Source organism: Eptesicus fuscus, chromosome 23 (genome assembly GCF_027574615.1).
Source record: "Eptesicus fuscus isolate TK198812 chromosome 23, DD_ASM_mEF_20220401, whole genome shotgun sequence".
Classification (NCBI taxonomy): domain Eukaryota; kingdom Metazoa; phylum Chordata; class Mammalia; order Chiroptera; family Vespertilionidae; genus Eptesicus; species Eptesicus fuscus.
In genome coordinates, this window is record NC_072495.1 from 9,431,035 (window position 1) to 9,452,999 (window position 21,965).

The 21,965-nt window shown below is 49.1% G+C and overlaps 1 protein-coding gene across 1 annotated transcript in view; it reads right to left on the bottom strand.

Moving 5' to 3' along the window:
* Positions 1-4,551: 4,551 nt before the first annotated feature.
* The window catches only part of ACAD10 (acyl-CoA dehydrogenase family member 10), a 38,137-nt gene continuing 20,723 nt past the window's right edge, over positions 4,552-21,965 (bottom strand). The window contains exons 9-21 of the mRNA XM_008142727.3: positions 19,831-20,012; positions 18,744-18,894; positions 17,584-17,729; positions 16,018-16,191; positions 14,004-14,404; positions 12,040-12,180; positions 11,598-11,735; positions 11,406-11,496; positions 10,376-10,534; positions 9,584-9,756; positions 7,059-7,202; positions 5,974-6,051; positions 4,552-5,392 (exon numbers count right to left, since the gene is read on the bottom strand). Coding sequence (XP_008140949.3) covers positions 5,252-5,392; positions 5,974-6,051; positions 7,059-7,202; positions 9,584-9,756; positions 10,376-10,534; positions 11,406-11,496; positions 11,598-11,735; positions 12,040-12,180; positions 14,004-14,404; positions 16,018-16,191; positions 17,584-17,729; positions 18,744-18,894; positions 19,831-20,012 — 2,119 coding nt within the window. The 3' untranslated portion in view covers positions 4,552-5,251. The remainder of the gene's footprint in view (positions 5,393-5,973; positions 6,052-7,058; positions 7,203-9,583; positions 9,757-10,375; positions 10,535-11,405; positions 11,497-11,597; positions 11,736-12,039; positions 12,181-14,003; positions 14,405-16,017; positions 16,192-17,583; positions 17,730-18,743; positions 18,895-19,830; positions 20,013-21,965) is intronic.

Consider the following 21,965-nt stretch of genomic DNA (forward strand, 5'->3'; position numbering starts at 1 on the left):
ACAGCAGAGGAGCAGAGGAAAGGGACACATCTCGGCAAGTGTCTGAGTTGCTGTTTGAGGCTCCAACCCCTGGACTGAGGCCAAAGAGGTGGACCAAGGCCCAGCTATGAAGTACCAGGCAAAGGTGTTGATCCACAGTCTGAAAGAAACCAGCCGTGTGTGTGTGTGTGTGTGTGTGTGTGTGTGTGTGTGTGTGTGTGTTCTTGTTCCCTTTGAAGCGCTAATGTGATCACCAAAAGGATATCATGATAGTTAACAGAGCTGCCAAACCACTTTGCCATGAAAGTCCAGTGCCTAACCACAATACAGTCCCTGTTCCCATTGAGTCACGTTCCCCTACAGGCAGAAAGGAGGGACCCAGGCGCTTTTCTTAGACCCAGGCGCTTTTCTGATGTCAACACCTGGTTCCCAAAGTCACAACCAGCGGAGAGAAAAAAGCATTAAGGTTGGCACACGGGAAAGTGTTGTGGGCTGAGCTCTGTTTCATTAGCTAGAATTCAGTCGTTTCCATTCCTCCATGTATAGGAGTCTGGGGAAGTCCGTCAGGCTGTATGCCCAGAGGAAGGGGAAATAGGGTTGGAGATCTGTTGCAGAGATAAACTGAAAAATGAGTCTCTCTCTCTCCTCTGAATGCATCCCCAGCCCCACTCCCCCTTTCCCAAAACAGCTTGCTCTTTTCACTTAATACTGTGTGTGGGAGATGGCTCTGTAACAGCACACCGAGCTCCCCTTCTCTTTAACAGCTACACGGAATGCCATCAGATACATGTATCACTTTTATTTAATGAACTTCCGGTGGATGGACACATTTACTTGTTCCCAATCTTTTGCCAATTCAAACAACTCAGAAATGTATATCCTTGACATACTTGAGAAAGTCATAAAAATAGAACCGCTAAGTCAGAGGACATTTACAATTTAAATATAGGTGTTATTGTATTACAAGTCATAGAGGTTTGATTTATGCCCCGCCCTCTGTCATGACTGTTTCCCCACACCTTCACGGATACATTTTATCAGATTATTTTAGCCTTGTTAATCAGGTGAAAAACAGCATTTCTCTATCACATTAATTTACATTTATCTTCGTAGGAGTGAGCTTGAGCGTCTTTGCCTATATGAAGCCACGTGTTCTTCCTCTGCTATAAGCTGTTCATTTTTTCATTGGACTGATGGTTGGTTTCTTTAAAATTTATTTGTAGGTGTTTTATAGATATCAAGGCAATTAACATTGAGTCTGTCATATATGATGCAAATACTTTCTGCCAACCCTCATTTATCTTCTTATTTAGTTTATGCCTTTTGTTTTTGTTTTACAGGGGTTTTTTTGTGAGGGGAGTTGGGGGACTTTTTTTTTTTTTTTTTTTTGCCAATGCTTTGTTTTTGTGGGGGTTTTTTGCTGCTGTTGTTAATCCTCACCTGAGGATATTTTTTCCCGGTGATTTTTTAAAATATATTTTTATTGATTTCAGAGAGGAAGGGAGAGGGAGAGAGAGATAGAAACATCCATGATGAGAGAGAATCATGGATCGGCTGCCTCCTGCATGCCCCACACTGGGAATTGAGCCCACAACCCAGGCATGTGCCCTGACTGGGAATAGAACCATGACCTCCTGGTTCATAGGAAGATGCTCAACCACTGAGCCACGCCAACCGGGCTTTTCCCATTGACTTTTAGATAGAGTGGAAGGGAGGGAAGGAGGGAGAAACATCGATGTGCTGAAGCCCTAATATAATTGTAGCTCATGTGCTCAGTCTGTCCAAATCATTAAGTACAATTTTAACTCTCAATCTAGAGTTCTGACAGTCTGTGTTGGTTCTTTTCTCTTTTCCACCATTCTTTCTGTTTTCTTGCTCTTAAATGTCTTTGTTCTGATTGTTTTTTAAATCTCTTTTTCTCTGGGTTCAACTTTCTCTCTTGTTCTCCACTATCCCTCATCTGTGGACTCACTGCCAGAAATGGAGCTGACAAAGCAAAGTATCCTTAGAGGGCAAAAGAGTGAGCAGAATAGCCACGTGGCACCACAGAGGGCAGTATAGATACAGACCTAGATGTCTCTGAGAGTCTCTCTTTTTTTTTTCCTTTTTTTTATATTAAGGTATTATATGTGTACATATCTTACCATTGCCCCCCCCCCACACTCCCATACATGCCCTCACCCCCCAGTGATTGGTTATGCTTATGTGCATGCATACAAGTCCTTCAATTAACACGTCAGCCTGGGCCTGTGCCGCATTTTGCTCTGACTACAGACAGGCCCTGGCATCCTCAAGGCCTCCCTAGGAAACCCTGAAGGCCTGGGTGGTGACAGACAAGGGCCATCTCTAGGCAACCACAGAGGAGAACACTGGAACCTGTTCTTTCAGCATAACTTCCAGCTGCTGTCCTGAAGGGGCCCCACCCAAGCAAATTGCTTGGAATTGTCTCTTTCCGCCTCTGGGAACACAGGCAGTTTGTGAATGCCAAGACCACAATTCGATGCAGGGGGATGAGGAGAAGGAAGAGCAGGGAAGGATGAACAATCCCGCCAGCGTTGGCATCTCCGGTGGAGCCCTGTGGTCCTGTGACTGGCAGGACTGCTGGGGAGGGCTCAGTCTAGCCCCCTTGTTTGCCACGAAAGCAGCAGAAGAATGTGTGTTCAGTTGTTTTGGGGGAGAATAAGCTGTGAGAGGAAAAGTCGTTAGTATGTTATGATCACATTTTGTTCCTTTCCCCAAGACAGGCTAATAAGGCAGGTTCACAGGGATGGTGCCAAGAGGTGGTGCTCCACAGATAAAACTGGTCAGGCACGATCAGTACCCCAAGCTCACTCCTGCCCAAGCGCGCACCCCCAGGCGCACACTCACTTCCACCCCAGAGAAGCAGTGCCCAGGGCAGCACCATGTTGCTTACCACGCAGAAACGCCCATTGTTTGCTGAAGGTGCAGAGGAGCTTTGGGACCTTTACTCATTTCTTCTGAAGGCCCTGCCCCACCCTTCCTTTTATCTGATTAAAAGTTTGCAGGTGGTTCATCTGGAGCCCTCTGCAGTGTCAGACACTGTGAGCTGGCTGCTGTCCTCGTTATTCCTCTTCGTCCAGGTGAACTTTGAAGAACAGGGGATAATTTTTAAACTCAAGTCAAGCCCTGTCAACCCACTACCTAAACTCACTGTGCTGTCACATTTAGAATCAACGGCAAACTCCTGACCAAGGTCCCTGTGGCCCCTCATAACCGGGCAGCCTCTCCTCTTTCTGCTCCTCGTCCCAGACACCCTGGGCGGCATCCCAGCTCCCCAGGGCCTCTGCATTCACAGGTCCTTCTGGAGCACCTGCCCCGTCTTGTCACGCAGGTCTGGAAAGAGCACTCCCCTGAACCCCCAGTTCCCCAACGGCTAGCAGTGCCTACCACACGGCCCACCACAGTCTCGGGCACTCACCCCCTTCCCCCCCCCCCCCCCCGACACTCAAGATGTGAGCTCTGAGAGCAGCAACTTTACCTGCTTTCGTTTCCTGCACAATCCCCACGGCGAGGACGGTGCCGGGGCCCAGAGTTGGGGTGCGCTGACAGTGTGAGTGGGGCAACTGAACAGAACTGGAGACCTGGCTGAGGGCTGGAGCCGTGTCCCTGTGACTTGACCTTCTGCAGGCAGTGTTCGCTGCCCCACCTTTGCAGCAGAGTATCTGAGGGAGGCGTGGGGTCACCCCGCAGCATGGCTTGTTTTCATCTCGGCAGCCGCACTAGCCTGTGAACTGGTTAAGCAAGGTTAACCTCAGAGACCACAAGAGAGTTTCTGAGGGTCATGTGCCATGTCGGGCACTGGCCAAGGCAGTCCCAACACCCTCCTTCCTGCTGAGGCCTGGAGCAAGAGCTCAGGCTGCTGCAAACGTGACAGGCTTTGAAAAGGTTCTCTACCAGCGTGGCTGGTGCCGTGACAGCATTAGTTTGCGGGTTTGAATTTAACTGGACCTTCCATGAGCAAAAGCATTGTGGCTGGAGAGGGCCTGCCTCCCCAACTTACCGGGGAGCCCTTTCACCAACCCCCCCTCCCCCGCGAGACTCTCCAGACCCTGAAGGCACATGGCTCTGGCTGACGCAGGTGGGCACTCTTGGGTGAAGTCAAGTCTGCAATGCAGCAGACGGGGGACGGTCCCCGCCCGGCTGGTCTGACCTGAAACGGGCCGCTGTTGGCCAGATCCCCGTGAATTATGAGAGTAGCAGACGGGTCCTTACAGCTCGAGGCTTATCTCCGCACGCTACCTGGGCTCCTGGGGCACCCATTTCTGGAAGAACCCAGACCTCAGTCAGTGAGCGTCACTGCTCTTCCCAGGGGAGGACTCCGCTCTCTACATTGCAATGGCGTATAATCTGCCACCTCCCCTCCCCCAACATGTTCTAGCTACGGAGTGGATGGGACTGTGGAAGGCACAGGGGTCCTCAGAAAGCCATGGTCCTTTGGTGACGTTCACATGAGCAGTGGTGGTGGCCCACGTGTGGGCAATGCACTGGGCGGATCCTGTGTAAACACAAGTGTGAGGAGACAAATGACTGAGACAGAGGGCTGAAGGGTGAACCTTTATTCTCTTTGTTAAAATCTTTATTGTTGAAAGTATTACTTGTCTCCTTGAACCTTTATTCTCAATTCCTTTTGTATTATGTATAGACATTCAGGAAGTCTCTGAGATGTATTTCCTTATTCTTTTGTGTTCCCAAAGTCCCTTTACAAAGTATCTTAATTAGTGTTCTGTGTTGTGGATATTCAAATGAAGAAAATCAGGTGGCAGTAGCTTCATGATTTCAGCTTCATTTTCCCAGCAGCCACCAGCCTGGGTCTTCAGATGCAGCCCATCACGGCTGCCCCTCTGCTCAAGGGGAAGGGTCCCACAGAGCAGGAAGCCCTCCGTATCGGGGTGCAAGCACAGGTACACCATCCAGCAGGGCTCCTACTATTTACCTGGATCCCCACACCTTAGCACACACTGCCAGAGGGAGAGGGCGCAGGCCTGCCTGCCAGCACTGAGACTGCAGACCAGCTTCCCAGGCTCTGTCCCGACCCCCAGCCCTCAGCCAATGCCCTTCCTCCTTGCCTGGCACCAGGCTTCTCACCGAAACGCCTCCTGTGGGGACCCAGAAAGGTGTGTGCAGTGACTGTCCCAGGATACAGCTGCCAACAGGGTGCAAAAATCCCATGTACCAGGCCTTTCAAAACGCATCATTGAATGTTTGGGTGTCTTGGCCGGCAGGGTCGTTCCGGGTCCTGCTGTCCTGCAGCCTAAATGCGGTTCTTCAACTCCATCTTGGCTACCGCCGCCCGGTGCACCTCGTCAGGGCCATCGGCAAAGCGCAGTGCTCGGGCCCAGGCGAAGAACTGAGCCAGCGGGTAGTCGCCGCTCAGCCCTGCTGCTCCGAAGGCCTGGCAGACAGGGCAGGAGGGAAGGGAGCCCTGGTGAGCCATCATCTGACAGCCCTGGGAACCGTGGCCTGCACAGAATGGCTCAGAACAGCCATCTTCCCGGGAGTCCCCCACACCTGTGTGACACCCCCGTGGAAGACTTCAGGTGGGGCCGTCCCATGGACACCAGGCCCCTCACACCCCCTCTGGTAAATACCCGGTAACTTCTGCCCCCGGGAAGGCTCTACGTTGGGGCCAGGTGTGAAGCTTTGGGAAGGAGACATCCCGCATGGTTGGGAGGCAGGGCTCTGGTGTAACAAGGACCAAGTTCCCATAAATCTGAGATCAGCTACCTCCAAGCCAAGTAACCCTGGACAAGCCACCTCACTTTTCTGTGCCTGCTTCCTCCTGTTCTAAATGGGAGTAAGAATGTGGCCGTCCTGGCAGGGCTGTCCCGAGGCAAAAACGGAAAAGGACTGCATGGTGAGTGTGTGACGACAGGCGACTGTTGGGAGTTCACAGGAGGTGGGGCAGCTGAAGGTGAGGGCGCTCTGCCTGTGTTGTAAGTGGTTCAAAGAGCCCGCAGGCCACAGTCTGCTCACCTGAATAGCACGATCAATCACGCGGTATGCCATGGAAGGGGCCACCATTTTAATCATAGCAATATCTAACGCTGCAGCCTGCAAGGAAGAGGAGATGAGAGTAGATGGGCAGACCCGGGGCAGAATGCTTAGAAGAACAAGCAGTTTCACGGGAGCTGCAGGAACATTGGCCAGAACAGAGACCTGAGGTCCAGCCGGACCACAAGCTCCGGGAGGCAGCCCATGCCCAGCACCTGGGAGGAGGGAAGGCGCAGTGGTGGGGACTGTGAGGGTGACTCAGGATGTGGTGAGGTGTGAGCAGGTGCCTGGTCAAGGACAGACTCGGGCACACAGATGTCTTCCCAGATGGGGAGCATCACCAGCTCACTCTGAAGGCAGAGTGGGGCGTGGCTTGTGCTTCGATCGCAGTGTCAGCCAGCTCCGTCTCCAACCTGACAGTGGACCTAGACCAACCAGGACTCCGAGACCACGCTGCAAGACTCTGCCCTGTGTTGGGGCATTGGCGCCAGGCCCGAGAGCCTCCACCATACCCAGCACTAGAGCGCCAAGGAGCTGGGGATTTGAGCCTGTGTCATCCCCCCTCATTACTGAGGCCTCTTGGCTAAGGGTTAAAGGCTGTCCCAGGGAGAGCTGGAGAGGGCAGAGGTCAATGTAGGCATCGTGCCATTCAAGGCGCTCAGAAAGCCATTTAAGGAATAATGTCAGGCTTGAAAATAAAGCTGCTTTTGTGGTGAATTCTTAGCCTGCCTGATACCTGCACTGTCAGGGCCTCGTAGCCTGGGCTGGGGCAGAGCTGAGGCCAGAGGGCCGTGTGACTCTGTCAGGCCCACTACCTTGGGCCCAGTTCACTGGCTGAGTAAATGGGAAGCCCAGTCCTATTTTAGTGTGCCTTTTCCATGTTTGAAAAAGTGCCCAAACAGTTCCAAGCAGAGTTGAAGCAAAGTTGTTAATGTCAACGAGCCAGGCTCTTTCTCCAGGGTTTGCTGAGTGGGGAAGGAAGGCCAGTGGTTGTAGATTCCCAGAACGGATTCCCTCGTGTGACCGACCTCCGGACCCATCATCTGTGAGGCCCCTTGGCCTCCTACCTTATTTCCTACCACATCCATGAGGTGCGCAGCTTTCAGCACCAGCAGCCTGGCCTGCTCAATCTCCACGCGCGACTGGGCGATGTCTGCCAGGAGCGTGCCCTGCTCCACGAGGGGCTTCCCAAATGCCACACGGGACTTCACCTGTGGACACAAGAGGCACAGCTTGAGACACCCGCAGAGCAGGTGTGTGGAGTGCACAGGAGAGGGCAGGGAGCGGAAGCAGGAGTGTGTAGCTCAGCCGGTTTGCCAGCCCTCTAGTCACAGTCCATTTCCAGGGAGAAGATCCAGACGCAGACAGCATTCGTGTACGCTGCAGAGCCAGTCTACGCGGTGGCTGCACAGGTTACTTGCAGGAATTCCTTTACTCCAGCAATTCAGCCCCTTCTGGGCGCCAGACAGGAACAGTTCTTTTGGATCTGAGCCAGCATCTGGCCCAGGGCTATTCTGAGAATTAGGTGATGACTGGGCACCTCACACAGGTGAGGGAGGGTGCCCTCTGCTGACCAAGGCCCAGCTTTGCATCTGGGTGCTATGGTGGGCAACTGTTACTGCAAAGGACACCAGCAATCAGAAAAGCTTCTAAGGGATTCTTTTAGGTTGTTGTTAGTTTAGTTTTCGTTTTTTAAATTTGTTTTAACTAAAAACAATTTATATATATATATATATATGATTCTTTTAGGTTGTTGTTAGTTTAGTTATCATTTTTTAAAATTTGTTTTAACTAAAAACAATTTATATATATATATATATATATGTGTGTGTGTGTATATATATATACACACATATATATATACATATACACACACATATATATACATATATATATATATATACACACACACATATATATATTATACCTCATGGCAGAAAAAGTATAAATTTTCAGACAAAAATAGAAACACCTGCTATCCCATCATCTAGTTACTTACAGTGACTATTTGGTGGCTATTCTTCTAGGCTTTTTGTATGCATCCTATATAATAAAGCCTATATGCTGTGTCTGGTCGTCCATTCAATCAATCAAAGCATAATATGCTAATGATATGCTAAGGCCACTCAGCCACTCGCTATGTGATGTGCACTGACAGCCAGGGGGCAGACAGTCGACCAGTCAACCAGTCGCTATGACGTGCACTGACCACCAGGGGGCAGACGCTCTGACCAGTAGGTTAGCTTGCTGCTGGGGTCCAGCTGATCAGGACTGAGCAAGATGGGCCGACCACGCCCTAGAGCCCTCCCACAGTCCCTCCCTGGCTGGCCAACCTCCTGCATCCCTCCCCAACCCTGATCATGCACCGGTGGGGTCCCTCGGCCTGGCCTGCGCCCTCTCGCAATCCTGGACCCCTCGGGGGATATTGGAGAGCCGGTTTCAGCCCAATCCCACAGGCCAGGCCGAGGGACCCCACTGGTGCATGAATTTGTGCACCGGGCCTCTAGTTTTTAAATAAAAATGGAGTCATACTCTATTGCTTTGTAACTTGCTTCTTTTCATTTAAGAGTATACAGTGAACATCTATGTTAAGAAATCGATTTCTACAGGTTCATTCTGGAGTTTCTGTGCATGCCTGTACCAGGGTTTATCTGACCAGGCTCTAATTATTGGTCTTACAGATTGTTCCCAACATTTTGCTATTATGCTCAGTGCTGTGGTGAACCTCCTAGTATCAAATCTTTTGTAGACTCCTAATTAGTCCCTTGTGGCCAAGTCCTGCGTGTGCAGCTGCCATGTTAGTGCCCCACCCCTCCTGAAGACGTGGGACACAGACTGCCCTACAGCAAGGCTGGTCTGCGTTCCAGTGCAGGGTGGGGCTGAAGTGCCATTCTGAGCCCTTAGAGAAGAGCATTTTATTTAGGGAGGAAAAAATTAGTCAGCCTCAACTCAAAAGGCTGTAAATCACAGAGGTTTGCTCAGTAATCCAAATGCACTGCATTGCCTCTGATCTTCATGTAGTTTCTTATCAGAGATTTGTTTGGTCTCAAGGGTTTGCTTCAACTTTGTGAAATCGATACCGCTGATGTAAATGCTCACTCCCAGCAAAAGCTCTCTGTTGTGTGGGCTTCCAGTCCTTGAGGGGGGTTACCCACTTGAGAGGGTCACAGTAGAACAGTTTTCTGGACATGCTCAGGGAAGAGGATGGTGCAGGGCTAGCTGCTAGAACTCCAGGGACATAAGCCACTGACGAGGGTTCTTTCAGGTATCTGATTTTTAAAGATGAGTGAGTGGCAGGAATGGCCCTTGGCAGCCTGTGACCCTTTGGACCTTGGAACCTTGCCCTCTGCTGCTACAGAGCCCAGCCTTTCCCTTCTGGCCACCGCAACAGAGTAAGACCCATTCTACTCCAACTTCAAACTTCAGCAAAGTAGCAGATGCAAAGCAAAGACAGGGACACAGCTTCCTGGCAAGAACATCACCTTGCTTCACCTGCTAAGTCGGCTCTCAGAAAACAGTTAGGATTTAAGGTCCGATAGCAAAACAGACAGCAGGCTCTGGGTCAGATCCAGGCGCAAGGGGAAGCACTCACGCGGGCCTTCATGAGCGCCAGGGCCCTCTCCGAGTGCCCGATCAGCCGCATGCAGTGATGGATCCTGCCCGGGCCCAGTCGGCCCTGGGCGATCTCAAAGCCTCGGCCAGGGCCCAGGACCATGCTCTCCTTGGGGACGCGCACCTGCTCAAACAGGACTTCACCGTGGCCACCTGAAAGATCCAAACGGTTCCTCCTGAGAGATCCACCTACCTATCCATGTTGGATGTGTTTATCCCTTGCCTCAGTTCAAGTCACCTGCTGGCAACTTTCCTGCCTCTTACTCAGCCTTCTAACTGGGGCATGGTTGGGGAGTAGGGCAGGAAGGAGCCTATCAAAGATGGAAAAAGAGATCACTGATTTACAAGATCAAATGAACAGTCTGCCAGTCCTCTTGTAAAACGCAATGACTACTGTAAGCGAACCTGCCTGAGAGTATGGGACTCTAACTGTGTAGCGACCCCTCAGTCACTGAGAGGGGACACGTGAACGCTGTTAGCAGACAGAAGAGGACCTCCGGCCTGGTCCTCCGGGATCTAGAAGTCTGGAGTGCACTTCCTACCACTGTCCTGAGGGACCATTTATCTCACAGATTCTGGCTTACCTTCTAAGTTTAGAGGAGAAAAAGAAAAGCATAAACTCCTGTATGAAATTTGCCGACGTGGTTGATATTTTGGAAACGAAAGGCAGGAGCACGTGGCCCTCCGGATGTCATCATGCCCTTAGAGGTGCCGCATCCAGATGTTTCCCAGGCCCAGACTCACACACAGACGGAGAGGCTTGGGCGCTAACCTGGCGCATCGTCCAGCCCATACACCGTCAGAGGCCGGATGACTTTTATCCCCGGGGTATCCATGGGAACCAAAAGCACGGACTGCTGCTGGTGGCGTGGGGCGTGCGGGTCTGTTTTCCCCATAAACACGCAGAGTTGGCAGCGAGGATCCAGGATGCCTGCCAGGAAAGGAGAGAGACAGACCCTCACCATCTGACGCCAAGGCCAGCAGATCTCTTCACAGACGCAGTCCTGGTCCAGGAAAGCCAAAGCCAGCAGCCGACAGAGCTCTTTAAGATTCACATAATCAGATGACTATGTGCAGGTCTGGACCAGGAATGAGAGCGGCTGGTTTTCGTCCCAGTGAGGAATGAATCCAACATCATAAGAGCAATTTTTTTAAAAAGCGCCACGCAGAGTTGAAAAATATAAAGACAAGAGGCAGAAAACTGGTACTCTGTCCCTGGCAGCCATTCTGCTGTTCCCATAGACAGCGTGAACATAATGGCTTTGGGCACGGGCTTCAGAATCAGGCAAATCCTGAACTCTGGATTCCCTACTTCCTTGGCAGGGGGGAGTTGGTACCTTACATCACTTCTCTGACCTGGTTTCCTCCCCTATAAAGTGGGGGTGATGATATGACCTCCTGGGGAGGTGTGGGGCTCAGTGAGGTGCGGTTCACACAGCACCGATTGGAGGGCCCTGCAGAGTCAGCTTGCGATGAATGCCGGGTTATCACTAGCTTTCTGATGTAGCCCCTGACCTCGCAGCAAGGAGAAGCCACTGCGGAAGTGACCTTCTGCCTCTCCGAGGGCAGGATGAAGAGAGTGGGGGGAGCAGGTGAGACATTCCTAGAACTGTCGCCGGTGCGGTCATCCCGGCCCACACAGAACCTCTGGTTCTCCTGGGGTTGGCTGGGAGCAGAGACAGCATCTCTTTTGCATCGACTGGGAATGAAGCTGCTATCCTGCTTCAGCAGGGCAGCGACAGACATGCTCATCCCACAGACCCACTGAAGTGTGACTGAAAAATGAATTTTCGGCCAAATACCTGAGATCCACCACTTGTGACCGTTGATGACGTAGCAGCCATCCTCCTCTCTGATGGAAGACTCAATGTTGGTGGCGTCTGATGAGGCAACCTGAGTGAGAGCACACTCTGCTTAGGGATGGCAAGGTTCCCCACGCGGAGTCCACCTGGGGCCTGGCGAGGTGGGGCCCGATGAGCCCCTGTGGGTGGTACCTGAGGCTCCGTCATAGCAAAACAGGAGCGGGCCTTGCCCTCCAGCAGCGGAGTCAGCCAGCGGGCCTTCTGCTCCTCCGTGCCGTAGCGCACCAGGAGCTCCATGTTCCCCGTGTCTGGGGCGGAGCAGTTAAATATCTGAAAAGGAAACGCATAAAGGTGACTCCGGGTCCATGTTTAACACTCCAGATACCCAGGAAGTGTGTACCAGGGCATCTTCCAAGTCACAGGCCCTCTGACACCCTGATCGAAACTTCTTCCTCTCCCCAGAGAAACGCAAAGACACAGACGTTCTGCCCTCCCTCACCAGGAGAAGTTACGTTTGTATCTGGGCTCCGGAGTCCAGCCCAAGCTGGAGGAAACGCTATCCGCCCAGGAGGGTGACCCCCAGGCTGTGGAGGACAAGGACATCCTCGCGCGCAGAGAACGTTAAAGAAGGTACCTCGGGAGCATACAGAGACATGCCCATGAGTTCACACAGATGCGCATACTCGACGTTGGTCAGTCCTGCTCCGTATTTTCTCTCGGGATCAGTCTCCAAGGGCAGGAAAAGGTTCCAAAGTCCTTTGGCCTTGGCTTTCTCCTAGCATGGGAAAAGTAAGTCAGGGAAGCACAGTGGATGGCTTAGTTTCATTCTGGCCTGTGAAAATAATGAAAGGGACCAGAGGGAAGAGGAAAGACAGCCAAAGAGGAGGTGTGTGCCAAAAATAATGATGCGAGTCCGCACCATCGGGCTGGATCTGGAGGTGGCATGAGCCCGAGGAGACCTGGGACAGCCAAGTCCTGGCACTGACGTCAGCCATCAGTTCACTCCCCCAGTCTGTACTTCCCAGACTCCCCCGTGCCCCACCTGCCATCACCGTGGGCATTACTAATGTCATGACAAATCTGAGAACATGCTCCATGTGGACAGGAGACTGGAGGTTCCTCAGCACACCTGATAGGGACCAGGCCCAGCACACTTGTCTGCAGCCGCAGTGGCTCTGCTCTGGTGCATGAGGAGAACCCTGAACCAGCATCTACTGTCTTCTGAGGCTGGGTCTTCAGCCCACCCCCCGTCCATGTTAGCAGCTTGCTAACAGCCTTGGCTCCTTAACTGGCCCCGAGCTGGCTTCTGTGGCTTGCACCAAGACTGTAGGCTGAGACACCAGTGTCCCCCAGGCAGGCAGAGGGCAGACAAATTATGGTGCACCCACACTGCAGAACCCCTTGGAGGTCGATCTCCAAGTGCTGGCATGCAAAGGTGATATATCGTAGAGTTAAATAAGCAAGCAGGAGATTCGAATGTATAGGACGACTCCATTAAAACATAGGAATAAGTCCAGCCAGTGTGGCTCAGTGGTTGAGCATCGACCTATGAACCAGGAGGTCACAATTCGATTCCAAGTCAGGACACATGCCTGGGTAGTGGGCTCAATCCCCCCAGTAGGGGACGTGCAGGAGGCAGCCGATCAATGATTCTCTCTTATCATTGATGTTTCTATCCTTCTCCTGTCCTCTCTGAAATCAATAAAATATATTTTTAAACACATAGGAATAATAACATGTTAATATATGACAGAAAAAAGAAGTTGGGAGCCTAATACACCAAATTGTTGACAGTGATTATCTCAGAGGGGGTTGGGTTTTAGAGAACTCTTTCTATGTTATGTCCTTTGTCACGTTTGAGCTTTGGTTAATTTTGCAATAGGTTTGTAATTAGAAAAAAAGTGATAATGCTATTTTTTAAAAGCAGATGATGGGCCGAAACCGGTTTGGCTCAGTGGATAGAGCGTCGGCCTGCGGACTGGAAGGTCCCAGGTTCGATTCTGGTCGGGGGCATGTGCCTTGGTTGCGGGCACATCCCCAGTGGGGGGTGTGCAGGAGGCAGCTGGTCGATGTTTCTCTCTCATCGACGTTTCTAGCTCTCTATCCCTCTCCCTTCCTCCCTGTAAAAATCAATAAAATATATTTTTTTAAAAAAAGCAGATGATGGCTGTATCATAGGCAAATATGTGCTCCTAAAGATCTCAACTTAAAAACTAAGACAAATCAAGACCAATCCTGACAGAACAGGGGGTGTTTCTGTTTTTCAGTTAAAGTGGTGTCGCCATGTGACAAGAGCACAAGCAATTTATAACTGATTTGACCCTTTAGCTTTGACATTATAAACTCTTTAAAGAGAGGCGTTATTAACTGATGTATGTAATATCACTGTTTCAAATTTACTAATTCAAATATGCATAATAAGCCCACCTGCCCCGGGGTCATAAACCACAGACCAGGAATGGTGGTGGTGGACAGCAAAGATAGTTCAGCTCAGCCCTCTCTCTTCACTGCCTGGGGAGGGAACAGATCTGCCCGGTGAGCGAGCTGATGTTCTGCCACTTTGACAGGGTCTTACTGACTCCTGAAAGGCTGCTTTACCTTGAGCTCTTCGACCAGTGGGGAAGGGGTCCATCTCTCGGCGGAGGCCTGGTGACGTCGCAGCTCTGGCTCAGCGGGGTACACGTATTGATCCATGAACTGCTTCAGCTGCTGGTATAGCTCCCTGACTGGTGGGGAAAGGCCCTCTGGAGAGATAACCAGAGCTCCCTTTGAGGCATGAGCTGAGGAAGGTTCTGGAAGGGGGATATAACTCCTCGTTCCTGGGGTGCTCGGCAGGGACCGTGGACCAGCCCACGTGCGGTAGGACCTTGTTAACGGCTTTGTGGCCGGCATCTCTTTGAAAATCCGGAACCCTTCTTTGACTGCAAACTCCCAGGCCAGGTTAGACATAAACTCAGTCATCTTTCCACTTTGTTCAGCAGTTGCCGAGCTTGCTTGCCCTAAGCCAAGAAAAACAGTGATTACTCCCAAATCGCCCTTAATAATACTACTAACTCGTGAGAATATTGTCATTATTTTAGCAGCTACTACCATTTGCTGAGCAATTGCCATGCACAAGACATGGTGTTAAGTGCTTTACATGTGTTATTATAGCTTTTTGGATTCCTGGAGCAATGTGACAGTTTTAATCTTCACTTTAAGACAAGGATTTGCGTCTGAGAGGGAGGAAATGTGCCCAAGCTTTCATTAGTGGGCTGGAGCCAGAAGTCGATCTCGGCTGGCGTATTTCCTGCTCTTTCTCTCTTCTTCTCCTAAAGAAACTAGATCAGTAACACCCCAAATGACTTCTGCTGGCAGCCATGGGCGACAGGAAGCCCTGTGTCACCCTGAGCTGCCCGTGCTGTGAAATTGGTAAAAAGTGTCACCAGTGGTTGGATGAATGGCCAGTTTCTGGGCCCATTCTGTTAGATCAACGCCATCACCACCATCACAGAACTCCCTCTAGTCATGCTCTCACCATCTCTTTCTTTCTTTAATATGCTCAAGACTTTTTTAAAAAAGGATTAAAAATTTTAAAATTAAGGTAAAATTAATTTTAAATTTTAAAATTAGTGTACATACACCCTCTTTATGAAGTGTATAATTCTGGGAGTTTAGTCCGGTAACCACCACCTTATCAAGACACAGAATACTCCCATCATCCCTACTTCCAGTGTCCCTTTGTACCCAACCCTGTACCCCCGCCCTGGTAACACTTATCTCTGTCCCTATAGTTTGTCTCTTCCAGAATGTCACTTATACATCATAGGGTACACGTCTTTTCAGTGAGGCTTCTCTCAGAGCACCGCACAGAGGCCCATCCATGTTGCTGCTGTGTGGACACTGCCTCCTGGTGGCGGGCCCTTTTACAGCCGGCTCTCCTGGATGGATTTCAGCATTTCCACGCTCTAAGACAGCAGTCGCCAACCGGTGGTCCGTGAGGCCCGAATGGTTGGCGACCGCTGCTCTAAGAGACCGTTTCCCTGATTCTCTTTGGACCTTCACGGAGGCCTGTTTTTCTTCTGGCTCCTGCCATGGCCAGCTTCTCAAAAGAGCCATTTCATGCAGCTGTGGTGTGAAAGATATGCTATTCCTTACAAATTAGGAACCAAATCCATTTGCTATGTAGCAGAGTGCAAACCACAGGACTGCATTTCCCCCTCATTACTCAGACTGTACATGCCACCTTGAAAGATGATCAAATTTTTATAAAACTTGGAGAAAGTGAGAGAAGGTAGACATATAGAAAAATCTGGGTGGCCCAAGAAACTCTTAACAGTAGTGTTTAACTTTGAGGAATGGCGCTGAGAAGAAAAGAATTTTACATCATTCTATATGATTGAATACTTATCATGTATGTTTTTACTTTAAAATATTTATGTATGTTATCTCAGAATTTAAATTTTAAATATTTTAAAGAACAAAACTATATGATATATACTCAATGACAAATGGTTGAATTAGCGGAATCTTAAAGATTCTGGCCAAACCTGTCCCTCTGATGCCTCTGTGGGTCTCCAGGGGAGAAGCTGATTGGGACCCTCGGGCTGGCTCTCCCAGGCCACCCCATTACCTGTGAGCGAGCGCCTGTAGACTCCCTGTAGGATCGCGGCCACTCGGAAAAAGGAGAAAGCCATGTAGAAGTTCCAGTTCTCAGTGGGAGGGATCCCCATGTGAAGACAGTACATCCTGAAATACTCCTCTGCAGTAGGGATGCCCAGCTGAGTCAGATCACAGTCACTCAAACCTGTGGGGACAGAGCAGTCCTGGGCAGTCAGTGACCCCCCACTTTCCTGTGGCCACAAGAATTTAAATTCTGAAAATCACTTCCTCTCTTGGAAGTTAGCTTCCCAGCCAGTTCAAAGGGTTAGCTCATTATTTCAAGGGCTCTTCCTCCCTCAGATGGCTGGAATCCAGGCATGAGGCTATTAGTCCCAACCTGGCTCTTGAAAGTTTCAGGCTAAATTGGCAGTAAGAGAAGGAATGAGGAGCTTCTAACTCCATCTGGACCACAGTTCAGTGTGGATGCATATTACTTTTGATCAGTCATTTGATGAAGAATGGTATTGAGAGAAAAATCCCACCAAATTATGAAAAAGAAAATTACAACGCATAAAACATTTTATAGATCTGCTTCATTTGTAACATTTTCATGGTTCTGAAGCATGTAATATATTCCATTCCTAGGAATTTATCCTAGAAGTATGCCAAACACACACACACACACACATATTTGTTTTTTTCATTTTTGTTTTTTTTGTGTGTTTTTTAATCTTCACCCGAGGATATTTTTTCCATTGATTTTTATAGAGAATGGGAGAGAGAGGGAAATGCAGAGAGACATATTGATGTGAGAGAAACACATCGATTGGTTGCCTCCTGCAAGTGCCCTTATCAGGGCCCAGGCTGGGGAGGAGCCTGCAAAACAAGGTATGTGCCCTTGGCCGGAATCGAACCCGAGACCCTTAGGTCCGCAGGCCGACACTCTATCCATTGAGCGAAACCAGCTAGGGCTATAGGTAAATATGTTAATACAAAGTTGTTCACTGCTTTTTTTTTGTGAAGACAAGGGGTAAGATATTTAAAAAACTGGAAACAAATTAAATATTCAAAGAGGAGTCAAACCAAGTGTTTTGTTTAAGTTAATTCTATACAATAAAATCCTATGCCATTATTAAAAATGAGTCTGTAGAAGAAATAGTTAATGACGTGAAGACATGTCCAAAGTATATAATTAAGTGAAAAAGCAAGTCATGAAATCATATAATTACGTTTTCATCTAAATAAATGTATGTATACACGTAGAAAAAAGATGGCAAGAATGAAAAGATTGGCAGCGGTTATCTCTTGTACCACTGATGATTTTTAACTTTAAGTAAACCTGTATTTTTAATTTGAGAAATTAGTTGTATAGAAGCATAAGCAGTGCCCATGTGCATATCCTTCACACTTCATAGTCTCTCTGCACCCACTTCCCCCCATTGTGACAAGAATGCATCCCAAAGGCATTTTCCACCCAAACCACCAGGACCTCAATTTCGGGCACTAGCCCAACCACAGCTGCTTCTGCTGCATGGGGCCCAACGCTTTGGGAATGGAGCTGGCTGAATCCCTCCCTCTCCCCATGAGCAGCTCCTACCTCGCAGGATGGGAAAACTGGGTGGCAGGTAGTGAGCCATGCAGCTGTAGGCCACGTCCGAAAGGGGGTCGCCTAAGGTGGAAAGTTCCCAGTCAAAGACAGCAAGCACCTCGGGCTTTTCTGGATGGAACAGCAGGTTGTCCAGCCTGAGTAAGCCACAGAAGGAAAGGAGAGATGGCGCTAAGAAAAGGGATCACCAAGGGTGTGCCCTGTGCTGGGCATTTGCTCCTATGGCCCCTCTGTGCCTCTGGAGCCTGAGCTGCAGGGGCTGTGGTTATACCCACCTGCTCCCTTGCCATCTGGCTCAGCTGGGCTCAGCCAATGGGGCCCCTGGCAGGAGATGGGAAGGGGCCGGTGGTATTACTCTCCCGCAGGCCATGGCTTTGGTCTGGTAGCCCTCTCTACAGAGCTAACCCCTCTGGGACCTGGTAATTTTTCCCTCCCTGTGACGGTTTTAAAGCAGGTCTGTAAATTCTTTGGCATTCCTTCCACAAAAGAAAGATTCTAATTCTTTGCCTTTTGAAACTACTCACTTCTAACAAATATAATGAGGTGGAAGTGATGCTGAGTGACGCCCCAGACTAGGTCAGGAACAGGTGGCCTCCTGCCCAGCCCTCTCTCTCAGGACACACACCTCTGGAGCCTGAGCCTCCAGGTAAGAAGCCCCGCTACCCAGAAGCTGCCATCCTGGAGAGCCCACGTGGGAAGCCACAGAGAGACAGAGGCCCGAGAAGTCTAGCTGTTCAGTCTCCTCAGCCCGTGCCAGGCATGTGAGTGAGCCTTCTGGGTCCAGCCCCGAGCTTCACAGCCACCTCAGCTGAAACAAGCTCTCTGTCCCCAGACAGCAGATTTGCTAATGAAAAACTGCTGTCATTGTTTGCAGCCAGTGTTGGAGGAGTGGGTTATGCAATAAGAATAACCGGAGCACATGCTTGCACCTTCACACCTAGGTGTGGCAATAACCCCGGCAGTTGCACAAAACAGCCCCCCACCCCCACCCCAGCATAAAGAATGAGCTGGCCTTAAAGGCCAGGCACAGGGAGAGCCTAGGTAATGGGAATAATTCACAACTGTAGATTGGGCCAAGCTGCTTAACTTCCCCTTAAGATGCCCTTGCCATCACTTTTCACATCTAAATACTAACCCCTCATCGCATCTACCTGAAGTCCCCGTGCACCACCGTGATCCTCTCCTGCCTGGGAAGATGAAGTGGCAGCCATTCGATGAGCCTCTCCATCGCCGGGATGGTGCTGGTCTCTGAGGCTCGATACTGCTTAATCCAGGTTTGCACCTGGCGTGGAATATAGTCCCCTGAGGGAAAGAGGGTTAGAGCAGGGTATGCCGTCCCAACAATCTCCAAAGGTTTCAAAAACTACCCAGGGCCGTGAAACCCTTTGCCATGTCCTGTAGCATCATCGTCCTATGATTGGGGGATATCCCACAGGACAGTTCCAGGTGAGAGCCACCGGCTGTTCTGTCTTGGCTCCATCAGTGTGGCCTCTCCCCGGCCCTATGAGCTTCTCTCAGAGGTCCTATGAGCTTCCTAATAGCCTTTAGGAAATCCCTTTTTGGCTAAACAGTGGTTGGCTAAGAGCATGGACATTGGGGCCTGACTACCTGGATCTGAATCCCAGCTCTGCTGTTCTCTGTGCCTTAGTGTATCCTCGTTGATGAGATGGTCCTCAAGGAGCTGTTGGGAGGATAAAATGTGAAAAGCCCTCGAAGCTTTCCCTAGCATGTAGCAAGAACTACATCAGGATTTGCTAAGAAACCCAAGACACACAACAGTTGTCGAACTTGTACGTTATATCTGGGCCTGGACACGGAAAGGAATTCTGGAGTGAACTTGGCTCACAGTCAAGGTCTCCAGTTGATTTAACCTCTCTGAGTCTTCCTCCCTTGCTTCCTCTGTCTGAGCATATTGATACTAAATTCTGTAGACTGTTGGGAAGGTATCTTAAGTACCATTTGCCAGAATTAGAATAGAGATTTAAATGATCTAGTGAGATAAAAGTTGCAGGGAAGAGAGATTCCGTAGCCCATGAAGAGATTCATCCTAGGATAAAATGTCTAGGTAAGCAACCCCTCCATTAAAATGAAAGTGGATGTCCAAATAGGAAGCTAGTAAGCCCACCTCACTGTTAGCAACCGCTTGGTGCATCAACACCCTGACCCCATGCAAATCCCGAAAGCAGAGGCAACAGTGAGGAAACATTCAACATGAAAGACAGGCGACCTCATGCTTACCATGTTTCCCGTAGTCTTCTAGGCCCACAGCCTTGAAATCCACACTGTGAATTTTGCACAAGACTCTGTTCATGGCCGCGTATATGGCCCGCCTCTGGCTGGGCTCCAAGCCTGGCAGAGAGGGGTCTTTGTAGATGAGGCCTGGGCAGTACTCCATCAGGTAGAAGGGCGTGCCAATGACCCTGGGAGGGACACAGACAGTGCTTCAGTGGCTCAGAGGTGGAGGCTGTTGGTCATGGCACTGCTCTTTCTACCCCATGTGTACACTGAGTGCTGGGGAAGGATTCGACGGAGGGTACTGGACATTTCCTTTTTCCTTTGCACATAAGCACAGGGTGGGTTATACGTTCTCCCTCCCAAACCAATCCACACACACACAGCCCTGTCCATACTTCTTGGCCAGCATGCCTCTCTTCTCGTTGGTCTGCATGTAGAAGCCACTGGAATGGGTTTAAGGTTAATGACATCAGAAAGCAGCATGTTGACGGGGGGGGACTTTGGGGTCATGTAGAATCTCTACTCCCTTCTAGCAGTGTGATTCTGAGAGATTTACTAAACCAGGGCTTTTGTTTGTTTTGTTTTTAAATATGTAAAACTTCAAAGAGTAGTTTTATTAATTAAAAGAGCAAATATATATGGAGTGCCTGGCATATGTGTCTGGTTCTAATGAGGGTTCAATAACTACTATCCCTTCTCCCCTCTCCACCTTTTTTTTCTTTCTTTTTTATTGGGCTCTACGTGTGCCACTCACATAGAAGCCCTTTTCTCAGTGTCCCGTCTCCTTGCTATTTGTACTATTATCCAGTGGTCTGAATGGCACATCTACCACCCTACAGGACACACTGAAATGTCGTCTTTTAGCCATTTTTATAAATCAGTTTACTACTCTAAAAAGTTGTTTTGAAACTTCTACCATTATAACTTTATCCTGACTTGAACATGAGCTAGTTAAGTTATACTATTAAATTATATTTAATTATCTTAAGTGTAATAATGCTGCTGTGTTTATAAAAGAAAACATCTTTTTAAAAAATATATTTTATTGATTTATTACAGAGAGGAAGGGAGAGGGAGAGAGAGTTAGAAACATCGATGAGAGAGAAACATCAATCAGCTGCCTCCTGCACACCTCCTACTGGGGATGTGCCCGCAACCAAGGTACGTGCCCTTGACCGGAATCGAACCTGGGACCCTTCAGTCCGCAGGCTGATACTCTATCCACTGAGCCAAGCCGGTTAGGGCATAAAAAACACATCTTTACTTTTAGATGTATGCTGCCTGCAACTGCAAAGGTTCAGCTAAAAATAATTTATATATATACATAAAACATACTTACTTATAAAATAATTACATTTAATTATATTATGATATATTCAATATTTTACATATAATTGTTACTATTTATATAAAATTAATTTATATATATAATCCACATATACATCTATATATGCACATACACACACACACACACACACACACACATAGAAAGGAAATGTGGCAAAATGTTAACAATGTTTTAATCTAGATGAAGTATAAATGGGTGCTCATTATACTATTATTTCTTTTTTTTAACACTATTTCTTCTTTCAATTCTTTCTGTATGTTTCATAATTCTCATAAAGTTAGGAAAAAGGGACAGACTCAAAAACATTACAAAGCAGTTTAAAAAGTTTAGAAATACTTCAATAAAAGAATTAAACAAAAGCAAACAATATAAACTAGATGGATATGTATTTTTAGGATGTTAAAAAAATATATGTTTTTTGCCGAAACCGGTTTGGCTCAGTGGATAGAGCCTCGGCCTGCGGACTGAAAGGTCCCAGGTTCGATTCCGGTCAAGGGCACGTACATTGGTTGCAGGCACATCCCCGGTGGGGGGTGTGCAGGAGGCAGCTGGTGGATGTTTCTCTCCCATCGATGTTTCTAGCTCTCTATCCCTCTCCCTTCCTCTCTGTAAAACAAAACAAAACAAAAAAGATGTTTTTGCCCTAGCCAGTTTGGCTCAATGGACAGAGCATCGGCCTGCAGACCAAAGGGTCCCGGGTTTGATTCCAGTTAAGGGCACGTACCTTGGTTGCAGGCTCCTCCATGGCCCAGGCCCTGGTCAGGGCTCATGTAGAGGCAACCTATGGATG